This window comes from Anoplopoma fimbria, chromosome 5, assembly GCF_027596085.1.
Source record: "Anoplopoma fimbria isolate UVic2021 breed Golden Eagle Sablefish chromosome 5, Afim_UVic_2022, whole genome shotgun sequence".
In the NCBI taxonomy this organism is placed as follows: domain Eukaryota; kingdom Metazoa; phylum Chordata; class Actinopteri; order Perciformes; family Anoplopomatidae; genus Anoplopoma; species Anoplopoma fimbria.
The window spans coordinates 11,541,914-11,555,775 of NC_072453.1; the positions used below are offsets into that span (position 1 = coordinate 11,541,914).

The 13,862-nt window shown below is 41.5% G+C and overlaps 1 protein-coding gene across 1 annotated transcript in view; it reads left to right on the forward strand.

Annotated features, from left to right (window-relative positions):
* ankfn1 (ankyrin repeat and fibronectin type III domain containing 1) overlaps positions 1-13,862 on the forward strand; it is a 62,507-nt gene that overhangs the window by 25,236 nt on the left and 23,409 nt on the right. Inside the window, exons 4-7 of the mRNA XM_054599502.1 lie at positions 3,500-3,699; positions 3,771-3,778; positions 6,632-6,833; positions 13,460-13,654. Coding sequence (XP_054455477.1) covers positions 3,516-3,699; positions 3,771-3,778; positions 6,632-6,833; positions 13,460-13,654 — 589 coding nt within the window. The 5' untranslated portion in view covers positions 3,500-3,515. The remainder of the gene's footprint in view (positions 1-3,499; positions 3,700-3,770; positions 3,779-6,631; positions 6,834-13,459; positions 13,655-13,862) is intronic.

Consider the following 13,862-nt stretch of genomic DNA (forward strand, 5'->3'; position numbering starts at 1 on the left):
CATAAACTCATGTTTACAATGTTTACTGAGGGAATAAATCAAGAGAGAAGTAGAGTCATTTTCTCATAGACTTCTATACAACCAGAGGAGTCGCCACCTGATGGACAGTAGAGAGAATGCAGCTTTAACACATGAAGCTTTGACTTCACTTTACAGAACCGGTGGTTGCCACAAAGGCGTGACCAGCCACTCTGCCTCTGATTGGCTAGTACTTGTTGCCTTTGTTGGCTGGATTGGTTAGGTTTAGGCAGGAGGAGTGCTATTGGTTAAGAAAGCAAGAAGCAATAACGTGGTGTGTAAAGAAACAGCTGTCATCTCGTTAGCTGTGCTTTGAAAGGTCTCCTGCAAAGTGTGAATCAATTGGAGTTTGAACGCAGCAACGAGAAGTGAAATCCAGTAATTGTTGACTTCTTGACTCTCTCACAGGAACGTTAAGGACCATTTCAGTTCAAAGCAGTTTGAAAACAAACCCTAGAGATACATTCTATTCTGTTAACTCACAGTCTGATCATTCTGAGCGGACATTGAATGCATCTTTCGACTTTAATGTACTGTGAGTTCACATTAGGTGCAGAAGGAGTGAGCCAATCAGCATCAGTCGACTCCTGCCGAGCTGAGAGTCAGAACAATCCAGTGAAGCAACAATTATCGTCTGACGCCCGCTAACAAAGAGATGCTGCAGGTGTGTTTCCTGCTGCAGCTGCAACGTTCCAGAAGTGTTTGTTTTTCACAAATTAAGATAATGAGAAGAACTTCTTCTGTTTGCTGCAAAGAATCGACAGTGGCTGGCGGCCAAACTCTGAAGCCGTATTCACATTATCTTTATTTCATTTTGAATTATTATTAACATGATTTATGTTCAGCGCCCTGATACAAGAAATCTGGATATCAAATCTGGCGCTACGGATCTTTTACAAAGTGACTGAACTGAGAACCATCTAAGACTGTTCACTGCACCATCAGAGCAGTTTGGGACGCTGGTTTGATCCTCACGAGGGTTGGGTATCCTTTAGAAAGTCACGATACCAGTACCAATACCAGAACCCTTTGACTGACATGATACCAATAGAGTACTTTATTCCAGCTGTGTGTGTCCCACTGGCTGGATGGCATAGTGAGTAACGGTCCTCCCACAAGGTTAAAACTGTTAGCTCTGTCAGCACTGTTGTCATTGTTGGCACCGTTAGCTGTTAGTTGTGTGCAGGCAGGTGATCCCGTCTGTTGGGTAGTAGCTGCTGAGGTATTTGGTAAATTCAAAGAACTCTTGCAGTGATTAGCTGTAGACAATACCAGATTCATGAACAGTGGTCTCCTTGGTGAAAGTCCTGTGTTTGTCTCTCATGGTTGTTCCTTGAGACCACTGAGGTTTTATTCCAGGATAAAGAACGGGTAACGATTGAATGGCTTTCAATCGTTTCAAGCATCTCTTCTGACGGTCACAAAGCCAGCGGAGGTCGAAGCCTTTGATACACTTAGAGTTCAAATAATACTATTATAGTTATTATAATAAAATCATGATAATGGGGGAACAGGTGCTGAGGCTGACTGGTGTTCTTCCATCCTTTCATCTCCTGAACAACCAGCTCCTCTGGTTTTATGTTCTTGATGTATAACCCAGTTTCTCCTCCCAGTAACTCCCACTGGGAGGCCTGTCTTCTCTCAGATACTCAGAGACTGTTTTTATTTTCTCACCTATAAATCATAAAGCAGGATTAAACAAATGTTGGTATGTTTCTTTAATGTGTAGTCTGGTTTGTTTGTGGCGTTAAAGCTGATTTGTGATTTCACCATGAAATCAGAAGCTCCACCTGTATTAAACGATACGCTTTTGTGTTTTCATACATCTGAGTGTCAGGATTTATCTGATGAAGAAGAGTGTGAGAAGCAGTTTAAGCTGTTGTGATGCTCTCAAGTCCTTCTTGATATTAGGGCTGTGCAATAATATCGATATAGCTTACTATCACAATATTTTTTTTAACGCAACTACCATTGATCAATTAAAATAAAAATGATCCTGATTTAAACAGATTTTAAATGTCCTTTAAATCGCCTTGGATCCCTGTGTGAGTCAAACCACATCAGCCTTCTCTCCTGTAGCGCTAAATGTCGCTGCCTATTTCTTTCTAAGGTCAGTGACATCCCGGTCTGTCACATGACCCGTCCAAAATCACAGCATGGCGTCTCACAAGCACGCATCAGTATACTGTAGAGCGGCGCTATGTGATCCAGATTCACTCCTGCCGACACACGATGGATGTAGCAGTGTAGTGGCCAGGATTTACTAAGAGGTGATGGAGCGTGTCAGAACATGGCTCCACCCTGCAGAGAGAGAAGCTCTGACGTACGATGTTAGAAGACCAGACCACCGAGTTGAATGTTACAATTACCTCACACCACATCACGACACCACAGAACGAGAGACAAACAGGAAGTAACATCACAGAGTTACTGAAAACTGAACCTGGAGGAATGGGACATAAATGGTAAGGATCCAGACATAGTGACAGACAACTTTACTTAATGTGCTTTATTTCATATAAATCATCTAAATGTAAGTTAATAGTAGTCAGAGAAAAATAATAAAAGAAAACAGTATTTGTTTTATTATCAAATGAAGTTGTGGCAGGTGCATTTTAGTTAAAAAGTGTTCACTGACACAATAAGAATGCATTATGCACTTTATTTTCATTATTTTCAAGATTTTTTATAGCAAGTGCATTTCAGCTCAGTGTGTTTTCTGCTGAGTGACTATGTGCAATGCAAATACCTTTTGAAGTAGTTTAGATGCTGTTTGTCTGCAGAGTTATCAATACTTTATGTACAGTACGTATTAGACTATCCAGGCGGTAAACTGCAAGTTGTATTTTCAACTCTTTTTTTAACATTACAATATATTGAAATATGTATTGTATTATATTACACTATATCGGTATGTAGTATCATGACATGTGTATCGTATCATGAGGAGCTTGCCAATACACAGCCTTAATATATTTTTTCAGTCCATTAAGTACAAAGAGCTTCACATGGTGACCCCATGTGGAAAAACAGGAGAATCTGGATGTATTGAAGTAAATGGAGGCCGGAGTTTAACAACTAAACTCTAGGAAAACATTAGTTTACAAACTTTCACAACTCATTCAGTTTAATCCAAGTCTTCACAAACATCTTCACTATTTAAAACACTTCTAATTGAACAATCTCACACTTGTGTTTAAGATAGTTTGGGGATTTTTTGTTCAGGTTTCTCTCTCCATCGTCTGTAGTTAATCCTTCAGAGTTCAGGAGATGATCATGTGACATCATTTGAAACTGGGTGATATAAGAGAAGCTAAAACACAACAGCTGAAAGTGTCTAGTGTCTCTTTTCTTCTCTTCGTCCTCTGACTCTTTACGTTGCTCCATGTCTCTTCTCTCAAGTTGGTTCTTCTCTTTTTATCTAACTAACTCTCCTCTTCCTCCTCATCCTCCTCCTCCTCCTCCTCCTTCATCCCGTCAGACGCCTCCCCGGTGTGATGACCCAGCAGATGCAGAACCTGCAGTTGTCCCAGACCAGGAGGTGCCCCGGTGGGCCTGCCTCGCCGAGCGCCGCCAAACGTCTCTACAGGAACCTGTCGGAGAAGCTGAGAGGAAGCACCTCCTCCTTTGAGGATGCTTACTTCTTCGGCAAGACGGACCGCCTCCGCAAAGCCTCGGTGAGTCATCTGGAGAGGAAGAAGAGGAGGAGTCACTGAGTCATATTTGTGCAGACAGGTCAGACAGACAGACAGACAGACAGGTCAGACAGACGGACAGGTGAACAGTTCGATTATGAGACAAAGTGTCTGAAAACAACGTTTACAGACTCACTCATCATCATCATCGTCTCTAACTTCCAGCTGTAACTGATCATAAGTTGACTTATTTAAACGGTGCAAAAGCCAAAGATACTTTAGTTTATCGTAGAGACAACAACTGCCTCTCTGCAATTTAACTGTTCATCTATCAACACCCAAACAACTCAATAAATAATTCAACAGCTGCATCAGGACAAACGCCAGAAACTGGGGAGACTAAATGAGTAAAACCCGGAGTTATCGGTTCTGCTATCGGTACTTTAGAAGTTCTGGAGTGAGATGTCCTCGTCTCAAACGTCCTCTCTTTGTCTTAACTCTGACACACACACACACACACACACACACACACACACACACACACACACACACACACACACACACACACACACACACACACACACGCACACACTCTCACTCCAGTAGATGCTGAGAACTCTCGTTGTCTCAAACTCAATAAAACCCTCACAAGTTAAGGGAGGAAACAGCAGCAGTTTATCACAACATCTGGACAACAAGCAACGATCAGTGTTCTACTGTTTGGAGATCAGCCGTCCATCCTCGTCCACTGCAGGTAAGGTTAGTTTGATCAGAAGAACAGGGTCATCAATCAAAGATAATCACTGAGATAATTAATTAGCTGAGAGTGGATTTTAAATAAAAGTCTATTTGAGAATAATAAAGAAAATGTGGATTTTTTTAAATTAATGAATTGTCTTTTTTTCTCACAATATAAGAACCGATAAGAGTGTCGATAACGAACTGAACCAGTAAGAGTACCTGTATTGATAAAGTCCTTGGTTTTGAGGCTTTTACTGTGAAGCAGCTGCAGAAAAATGATCCGTATTAACCATCATGAGTCTGCAGACGGCAGCAGCTTTGACACCATTGTTAGTTAGACGTCAGTTTGTCTCTGCGTTTTTCCTGAATGAAGTTAGCTCAAATTCTGGAAGGGAAACCCTGTCACTGTCTCAGACTGAAGGATCAATAAAGATCTGGTTTAGTTCCTCTCTGATTCTGTAAACAGTGACGTCTCTGTTCTCTTTGATCTTCATCATCAGCCCCCCCTCGTCTTCTGTCCCTCGTTCTGTGGACGTGTCACCAGAGACCATTTGGAGGCTCTTCTCACTCTTCATCTTCATCATCATCATCTTCCTGCTGCGCTGAGAAACATTTGGTCGCTGAGATTCATCAAGTGTGACGAGTGTCACAGGTCCTACTGTGTGTGTGTGTGTGTGTGTGTGTGTGTGTGTGTGTGTGTGTGTGTGTGTGTGTGTGTGTGTGTGTGTGTGTGTGTGACATTTACAGACCACTCACAACAGCAGACATGAAAGAAAAGAGGCAGACGGGGAGGATGATGGTGATGATGATGAGTGAAGAAGAGTACGATGGATGTGTAATCTGAAATAGTGTCGTGTCACAATTATAACAATATAATAAAGACAAATAAATATAAATGTTTACGTTTATTGTTAAAGTTATTAATCAGCTGTTCTTCTTCTCTCCTTTAATTATTATAATTATAATAATATAACATGATCAAATATATTATAACAGATAAAAACAGTCTCATTCAGACTCCAGATGTTTTATTTGTGTCACATGACAGAGAGAATCCTGTTGAATGAGTTTGATTATTGATCAGTAAATATTGATTAAAGAGCTTTAAGCTGTGATTAGTTCAGCTGATGTTCAAACAGTGCTAACTCTACACTAACCTTCTGGTTCTACTGTGAAGTTCCAGCTTGTTCTAGGCTGCTTTTATTGTGAAACTCTTGAAAACAGGAAGCTGTTCCTGTTTAAAGCTAAGCTTCCAGCTGATTCCTTCTCTTCTTCTTCTACTGTTGCTCAGAGGATCTTTGTCTCTTTGAACAGCGTTATGTTCTCCATTTACTAAACTGAATAACATCTGTTAGTAATGACACTGCCTACAAAACAGAAGCATCATATAGATCTATATATCCTGCCTCCTCAGGTTGATTGACAGGCAATCTGAAAAAAACAACATGAAAAAGATTCATATAGAAGAGTTTTATTGTTATGAACATATTTATTTATTTTAGTTGAACCCTCGATAATACGATATTACATTACTAATGCAAAAATGTTATATGTTAGTTCAATAAAGAGCCTTCACCGTCTCTAGAATAAAGAATAAATACAGTTCAGTTAAGTTTTCTTATTTGTAGACTAATAAATTCCAGATCTCCTTATAATGAGCTTATATGTTAGAATAACCTGACAAACTATATAATAATTAATAAACTGTTTTAAGGCTGCAGATCTTTAACGTTCACTAGGAGAACAACGTGTTGTGTTTAATTAACTCCTTCACATTATCACACCTGATTATCGGCTCAGGTTCTATTTTAATCATCTGACACCTGCTGATCAGAACACTACAAAACAATTTCTGTTAAAAAAAAAAAAAGTCTGAGATGATCTAAAATTCAAGTTTCAAGTTCTCTAATAAACTATAATTAACAGCAAACACAAACATTTTTGTACCTTTTTCTTTCATGAAGAATGTGAATTCAGTGGTATGTTCATAATAAATCACTGTCTAATAAATAACAGGATGTTCTTCTTGTCACACTTTGATGTTAAAGGTGTATCTTTGTGTCTTCATGAGTTTTTTATTTCCTCTCTGCTGCCGTGACAACAGAGCTGTCCTTCATGTTTCCTCTCAGACTGTGGTTCTCGTTGTGCAGCTTTCTGCGTCTTGACTTCGACATCTGCAGAGTTATAGTTTTCATTCTTTATTTGTTCTCTTTCTTTGGCTCCTGCAGACGATGCAGGGCAGCGACTGTCTCTTCGAGGCCGTGGAGCAGCAGGACCTGGACACGGTTCAGATCCTCCTCTACCAGTTCTCGGCCGAGGAGCTGGACCTGAACACCCCCAACAGCCAGGGCCTGACGCCGCTGGACATCGCCATCATGACCAACAACACGCCCATCGCCAAGCTGCTGCTGAAGGCCGGCGCCAAAGAGAGTCCTCACTGTGAGTACGACCCGTCTGTGAGGGAGTTCAGTCTGCGGCCTGAGGGGGGCGCTGTGGTTCACCGTGGAACATCACATCTATCACAGAGGCAGGAAGCGTTATGGCACTTCTCTGCTCCCAGATTGTCTTTTTTATATTCACTGTCTGCAATCAATCAGATCTTATTCAGGATAAACATCTAACCCTACCACTAAGCCCCGCCCATCTAACACAGACTGTCCAATCACAGCGTAGCATCTCTGGTTTTATGGTTCAGTGGATTTGGAGCTCGTCATGTTAAACGTTTTTTAACAGTGATACTCATTACTCAGAGAGGTTGAAGGAAATGTACGTTTATAAAATGTTAGTGAAGCTGACGTTAGCAGGGAACATTAGCACAGCATTAACTAGCATTAGCACTGCTATGCTATGCTATGCTAGCTGCTGAAGGTACACTGTCAGGTACACTGTCAGTTGATGTGTTGGGTCACTTTTATCTTCTCTTTTTATCTTTTGAACCAGTTTCCCTACTGACCGTCTGATTGATTGAGCGATTAAAGGTTGTTAAATGGCGACCAAACCTCGACCTGCTGACGGAGAGAGAGCAGAGTTGATATTTTCGCTCCAGCTGACTGTAAAGATCTCATCAGCACCGGTTACAGTCTCCTCTGTCCTCTGATTGGTTCGGTCCAGGTCTGACCTTTCCGTCAAAAAGAATCTCATTTACAGGATGACCAGATCAAAGAGATGCTCGCTGTTGTCACGGCGACGTTGGTCGTTTGTTTCTGCCTGTTTTTTCTTCTAGAGGAGGTCGGAATGAGCGCTGTCAGTGTTTTGTTGGTTTGAGACGGAAAAAGAAGACGTGTCCTGCTACACAAACTGCTTTTCTTTTATATAATCTTAAAGAGTTAAAGAGTAAAATAATATTCTGTTTTAGTCTGAATACTTATTATTCCAGCCGCTGGTCCAGGATTAGACTTGTCAGGGAGGAGTGTCAGGTTTGGTGCTTTGTGTCTTTTCAGAATAAACTTTTATCGTGGGTTTACTTTACTTTTAGGTTCATTTATGCCCAAAAACTCTGTGGTAGATGCTGATTTGGGTTTAAAAAGTTAGCATAGTCGTTTCATTACAAAACTAATACTAAAGAAGTCAACGTTGACTTGGTTTCACACGGGACATGAACATCAGTCTGCAGGTGAAAGTGTTTGTTTGACTTCCTCTCTCTTTAAACTTTATACTTTATAGACGGAGAGGAGCACTGACCAAAGCCGCTCTCTGACATGCTTGGAGTGACAGCAGCTTGATGTGTGTTAATGCGTCTGTGTGTGTGTGCATGTGTGCGGGCTGAACTGCGTAATGTTGTGGATCAGAGGGGGTCTGTGTTTGTGTCTGCAGCCCAGTCTGGGTCTCTTCTACCTGGACCTGAATGAGTCCGCTATCCCCCTCCTCCACCTCCTCCTGAATGAGTCCGCTCTCCCCTCCCTCCTCATTGCCCACAAACACACACAAACACACACGCACACACAGTCTTTCCCTCCATCAGTCTCGCGGTTGTCGCCCATAAACCCTCCAAAGACAGGTGGTTCTTACCTTCTTATTTAAACCCACATTAGCCCCCACTGTCTGGCTGTGTGTGTGTGTGTGCGTGTGTGTGTGTGTGTGTGTGCGTGCGTGTGAAACAGTGTTCACTTTACAGCGAGCCGCTCCTCCTGCGTGACTCCCCACTGAACGGCTTTAACGAGGTTGGTCGTTTAATGGTTTAACTTTTCCAATGATGCATGTAACGCCAGGGCAATTACAGCTAAGTGATTTATTGTGGGGGGGGGGGGGGTGAATGGGGGGTGGGGGGTGTCTCTGGGCGGCGGTACAATCCCATCCTTGTAAACAAACAGAGTAAACACTGCTGCTGTTTTCCCTCATGAGGCCGGCTGCTCTCTGTTTATGTCATTCCTCCAGTGCCAAGTAAATCTGTGTGTGTGTGTGTGTGTGTGTGTGTGTGTGTGTGTGTGTGTGTGTGTGTGTGTGTGTGTGTGTGTGTGTGTTTTAAGAGTCTTTGACTTGGTTTAAATCTCTTTTACAATTTAAAGTTGCCAGAAAATATAGATAAGTTTTAAAAACTTCAAATAGAATATCAGTGTTGGAAGAAGTATTCAGATTAGTATTTTGAACAGTTTAAATGTATTTGATTTAAATAAAAGTACACATGTACGAGCAACTACATCTTTGTCTCCCCCTCTCTGCACTCATACTTTTGTCACAGAGCAATAATACAACAGTTTGCCCATAACACATAATATGATATATTTAAATATTCACCCTAAATGTTGCAATATAACTTTTAACGTAAAATACATCAACGTGGTGCACATGTTGAGAGTTAAAACGTTGGTCTTAAAGAGGCTGAGTAAAAAGTCACATCCAGAGCTGGTTAACGAGGTGACGTCCCTGTTTAAAGACGGGTCGGTGGGTTGTTGGTAGCCGCGAGCCACCTGCACCCCCGATCTTTGCAAGCCGACCAATAAGAGCCGGTCACAGTGACCAGCTGTCTCTGACCTGCCTGGTTGAATCCCTGTGAAAACAATTCGTTATCATTGTAACAGGCCTACATGGACTGAAGGTAATCAATGGGAAACACTGGTCAAAACCAGGAGACAACCTCCGGTTCTTTAAAGTGAAGTCAATGCTTCATGTCTTAAAGCTGCATTCTCTCTACTGTCCATCAGGGGGCGACTCCTCTGGTTGTATAGAAGTCTATGAGAAAATGACTCTACTTCTCTCTTTATTTATTCCCTCAGTAAACATTGTAAACATGAGTTTATGGTCTCAATCTCTAGTTTCAAGTCTTCTTCAATACGGCATGATGTTCATTTACTAAGTTATGGTCCATTTAGAGTCAAATAGACCATAAAGCAGGGTATGCTTTAGGGCGGGGCTACACAGTGATTGACAGGTCGACACCAGAGACACAGCTGAACCGTTTAGTGATCATTCACTTTAAAAACCTGCTCTCTACCAAAGTGGCTTTCAACGAATCAAACACCAATAATAACACAGTATTCTGTGTGTGTGTGTGACTGTGTGGGACTGTGTGTGTGGGACTGTGTGTGTGTTAGTGTGTGACTGTGTGTGTTAGTGTTTGTGTGTGTGAGAGTGTGAGAGACTGTGTGTGTGTGTGTGTGTGTGTGTGTGTGTGTGTGTGTGTGTGTGTGTGTGTGTGTGTGTGTGTGTGTGTGTGTGTGTGTGTGTTACTTCATGCGGCCCCTCGGTGGGTCTATATTTAGTTGCCTCCCGCCGTCCCGTCACTCAGACAATGTCCTCCTGTGTGAGGAGACACAGCAGCCTGTTAATTTACAGCCTTTTCAATTAGCAGCCGTTAGCAGCTAACGGAGCTCTGACAGGCAGGAAATTACACCTCCAGCTTAATGGAGGGGGGGAGGCTGGACGGCGTCAGCGTTCACCAAACCTCTTTTTGTTTCTTATGTTGTGAGCTGACACTAGTTTATTTCGAACTTTAGACAGAGTTTGACTTTAAGTGGCTGAGATGTTTTACCTGCCAGACTAAGTTGGAAATGGAGAATGTAGGTCTTTAAATAGATTTTTAAAAAATCTAAATGTTATCCTATTACTTTGTTAATGCAATCCGAAGTGGTTATTTGCATAAATAAAACACAACTCAAAAGATAAGGGAATAAATGATTGTGCTTCTATTTAAATATTTGCTTTGATTTAACATTTTAATGGGTCATTATTAGTTTTAATTATGTTTTATAATCTGCTTAGAGCTAGAGTTAGGAAGTTAAACAGCTTATAATTCATCTCTAATATCTATTTTATATTAATGTGAAAACATCTTCAAACTACTGGATTTATTCTAGTTTATCACCAACACTACATTTTACATTACATGTGAACCCTCACCCTATTTTTAACTGCTTGGAGCTTGAACGCACGACAATGTTACTGAATGGAACCTCCGTACATTAGCTGTTAGCTGTTAACTCTTTGCTGTCGGCAGAGAAGCTCATCATCGTGAATAATATCAGCAGAAATATGAAGAATTATGGGAAATAATTACAATACAATATGTCTACGTGTCTGATTAAATCAGTTGTTCGGAATGTATCTTCGCTCTTTTTCCGTTATTTAGCCTAGCAGGACTTAACAGCCAACAGCTAAAGCTAACCAGCTTCTCCTCTCACCTTATTCCAACAGATCTGTTGCAGCATTATCAGAGATCAGAGCCGCTCACAACAAAAACATTATTTAAACATTCTTTTCTCTAATTATTTGAGTCTAAACCTCTGAACCAATCGTCTCTCAGTCTGACGATGTTTAGTCTCTGAGGTTGAGGGTCTATATTTCTGGACCAAGACTTTGGCCGTTTCTCAATACCAAGTATGGTCAAGTGTGAACTTGCAAACTTGCAAGTTCAGACTTGGATAGTTCGACTCGGGAGTACAAACTCCCGAGGATGGGAGGACGCAGTACGGTCATTTTGCAATTGGAACAGCAGCGAACTTGATGACGTTACCAACGTCACGACGTCACCAACTCAGCTCGTCGGTCCCGCCTACTCCGGTTATCTTCAGTCATATATATTGACAATAAAACGAAATATGATATAAAACACAACCCTGCCTTTTTTCGTTTTCATTTAGAAAATATTAAAATATTAATATGTATATATTTTGTGTTACATCTGCAACCACAACCACAGAGACACCGGAGCCAGCGGCACATCTGGAGAGGCCTAGCCGAGATAAGGCTGCTGTCAGCGGGCTACATGAGCACCACCGCCCGGTCTCCTCTCTGGACCTCTCATATCTCCGACAAACGTCGGCGCTGTTTTCAAACAGGCTCTATCTTGATAAATTGACCGCATATTTTAAGTCTTAACAACTACATTCTCGCTTAAAAACATCTTAAAACTAAATTCCGTTACACAACAACAGCAGTATTTAGACAATGATAACTGACATTGTCGTCTCTTGTTTGCTGGTGAAATGCATTCTGGGATACTTGGCTGTCCAAAGTCCACACAAGTCTCCTCCGATGCATCCCCGATATAATGGGCGGAGCAAGGACACTTCCGGGTATTTGGACCGTACTTGGCTGAATGCGAACTTGTGTATTGGAACAGTACTTGGGCCGCGCTAGATGACGTTTCACAAGTTCAGGAGGACACAAGTACAGAGAAGTTCACTTATTGAGAAACAACCTTTATCTTCTCTGAGCTCCTCGTTGTTTTCAGTCCGATTAGAAACTTAGGACGACGTTTACAGTTAGATTGTTTCACCAGTAGACAGTTTACACGCTGATTTTATACCTTCAAAAAGCTAAAAACATCATCAGACGATAGCTGGTTTTATTTCCTCCTCTTTCTTCTCTCCAAGTTGATTGTCAACACTGCTCAGACTAGAGATTCTCTCATAGAGATGATTGTAGTCGTGTCTTTTGTCTCATCTGGATGTAGAAGCTCTCTGTTTAGGACGTCATCACTCATCATGTCTTTACCTATACATTCTATAAAGACCCTCTGGTCTTGGTGGAGGTCTTTAAAAACATTTTCACCACATTCAAAAAGCTGTTTATATCTCCAGTCTGCTGCACACAAAGAGAGGCAGCACCGGTATGATTGGGCTAGCAGCAATCTAACAGAACCATTAATTACATTTATAGAACCACAATAGCACAAAATCTGTTATTTTTTTTTCCTAGTTTCATTTTCCATCCTCAATAGAATTTTTTTAAATCTTCTAGGATGTTGAACTAACTATCTTTTGGTTTTTGTAAGATACAAGATATATGATTATATCAACATTTTCTGACAGTTTAAAGATCAAACAACTTGCGAATAATTGTGAGATTAATTGTAACGGGTAAGTTTTCAGTGAGAGAGCAGGAAGTAATCAGATACATCAACCATTATATGTCCTTTTACACGGCAGACAATATTTATATATATTTTTTGCAATATTAATATTTTATTGTCAAATTTTGCAGCATTTACCCTACACGGCAGACAATATTTATATATATTTTTTGCAATATTAATATTTTATTGTCAAACTTTGCAGCATTTACCCTTTGATGGAAATGTTTGTCATAGAGGAGTTTAACATTTGAAGTCCTCCTCAGCGTGTCTCACAGTTACCTTCTCCTCCTCCTCCTCATCATCCTCTCACTTGGACTGCCAGCGTTGCTCAGAAACAGTTTCCTTTGATTTTTTTTTTTTTACCTTGGTTTGTTCTCGTCCAGCTCTCACCTCTCACTCTGTTGTGCCTTCTATAAAAGATGGCCGAGTTTCAGCCTTGACCGAGCTGAACCTTCAGCCTCCGACTCCTCCACAAAGTCCCGATTTCTCTGTTAACAGCAGACACGACGCTCTACATTCAGCCTACAGATCCTCAGGGTCGCCGTGTTCGTTGAAACGTAAAGAAATATGTTTGTTAAAAAAGAACCACCGACCAAAAACACCTGACGGATATTTTAGTCTTTTGGTGTTTTTATTTTCTTTGTGTTTTCTCCCATTGTGTTTTTTCAGACGTTGGTGGTTGAAACGAACACGTTAACGTATTCTTAATTGGCTTAATTGATACCAGTTAGTCTCACCGCGGCACTCTGTCTGTGTGTGTTTCCTGTCCTAGTCGTGAGCGTGGAGAGTCGGGAGGCCCACCTGAGCTCTTTGGTGTCGGAGGCCGAGCGGCGAGCCGCCGACCTGACCGCTCAGGCTCAGAGAGAAGGCCTCTCTCTGGAGGCCTGCCAGAAGGACAAACAGCTGAGAGCCTGGGAGTGGAGGAGCAAGCTGTACAGACGCATGACCACGGGCTTCCAGCATGCACGTGAGTGTTAGTCTGTGTGTGTGTGTGTGTGTGTGTGTGTGTGTGTGTGTGTGTGTGTGTGTGTGTGTGTGTGTGTGTGTGTGTGTGTGTGTGTGTGTCTGTGTGTGTGATCCGTTACAGTTACAGCTGACCTCCACTCAGCACTGCCGTTATCAGATGAGCAGTTACATTAACATTCATTCCTTTTAATTATTTTGTCCAAGAGCAG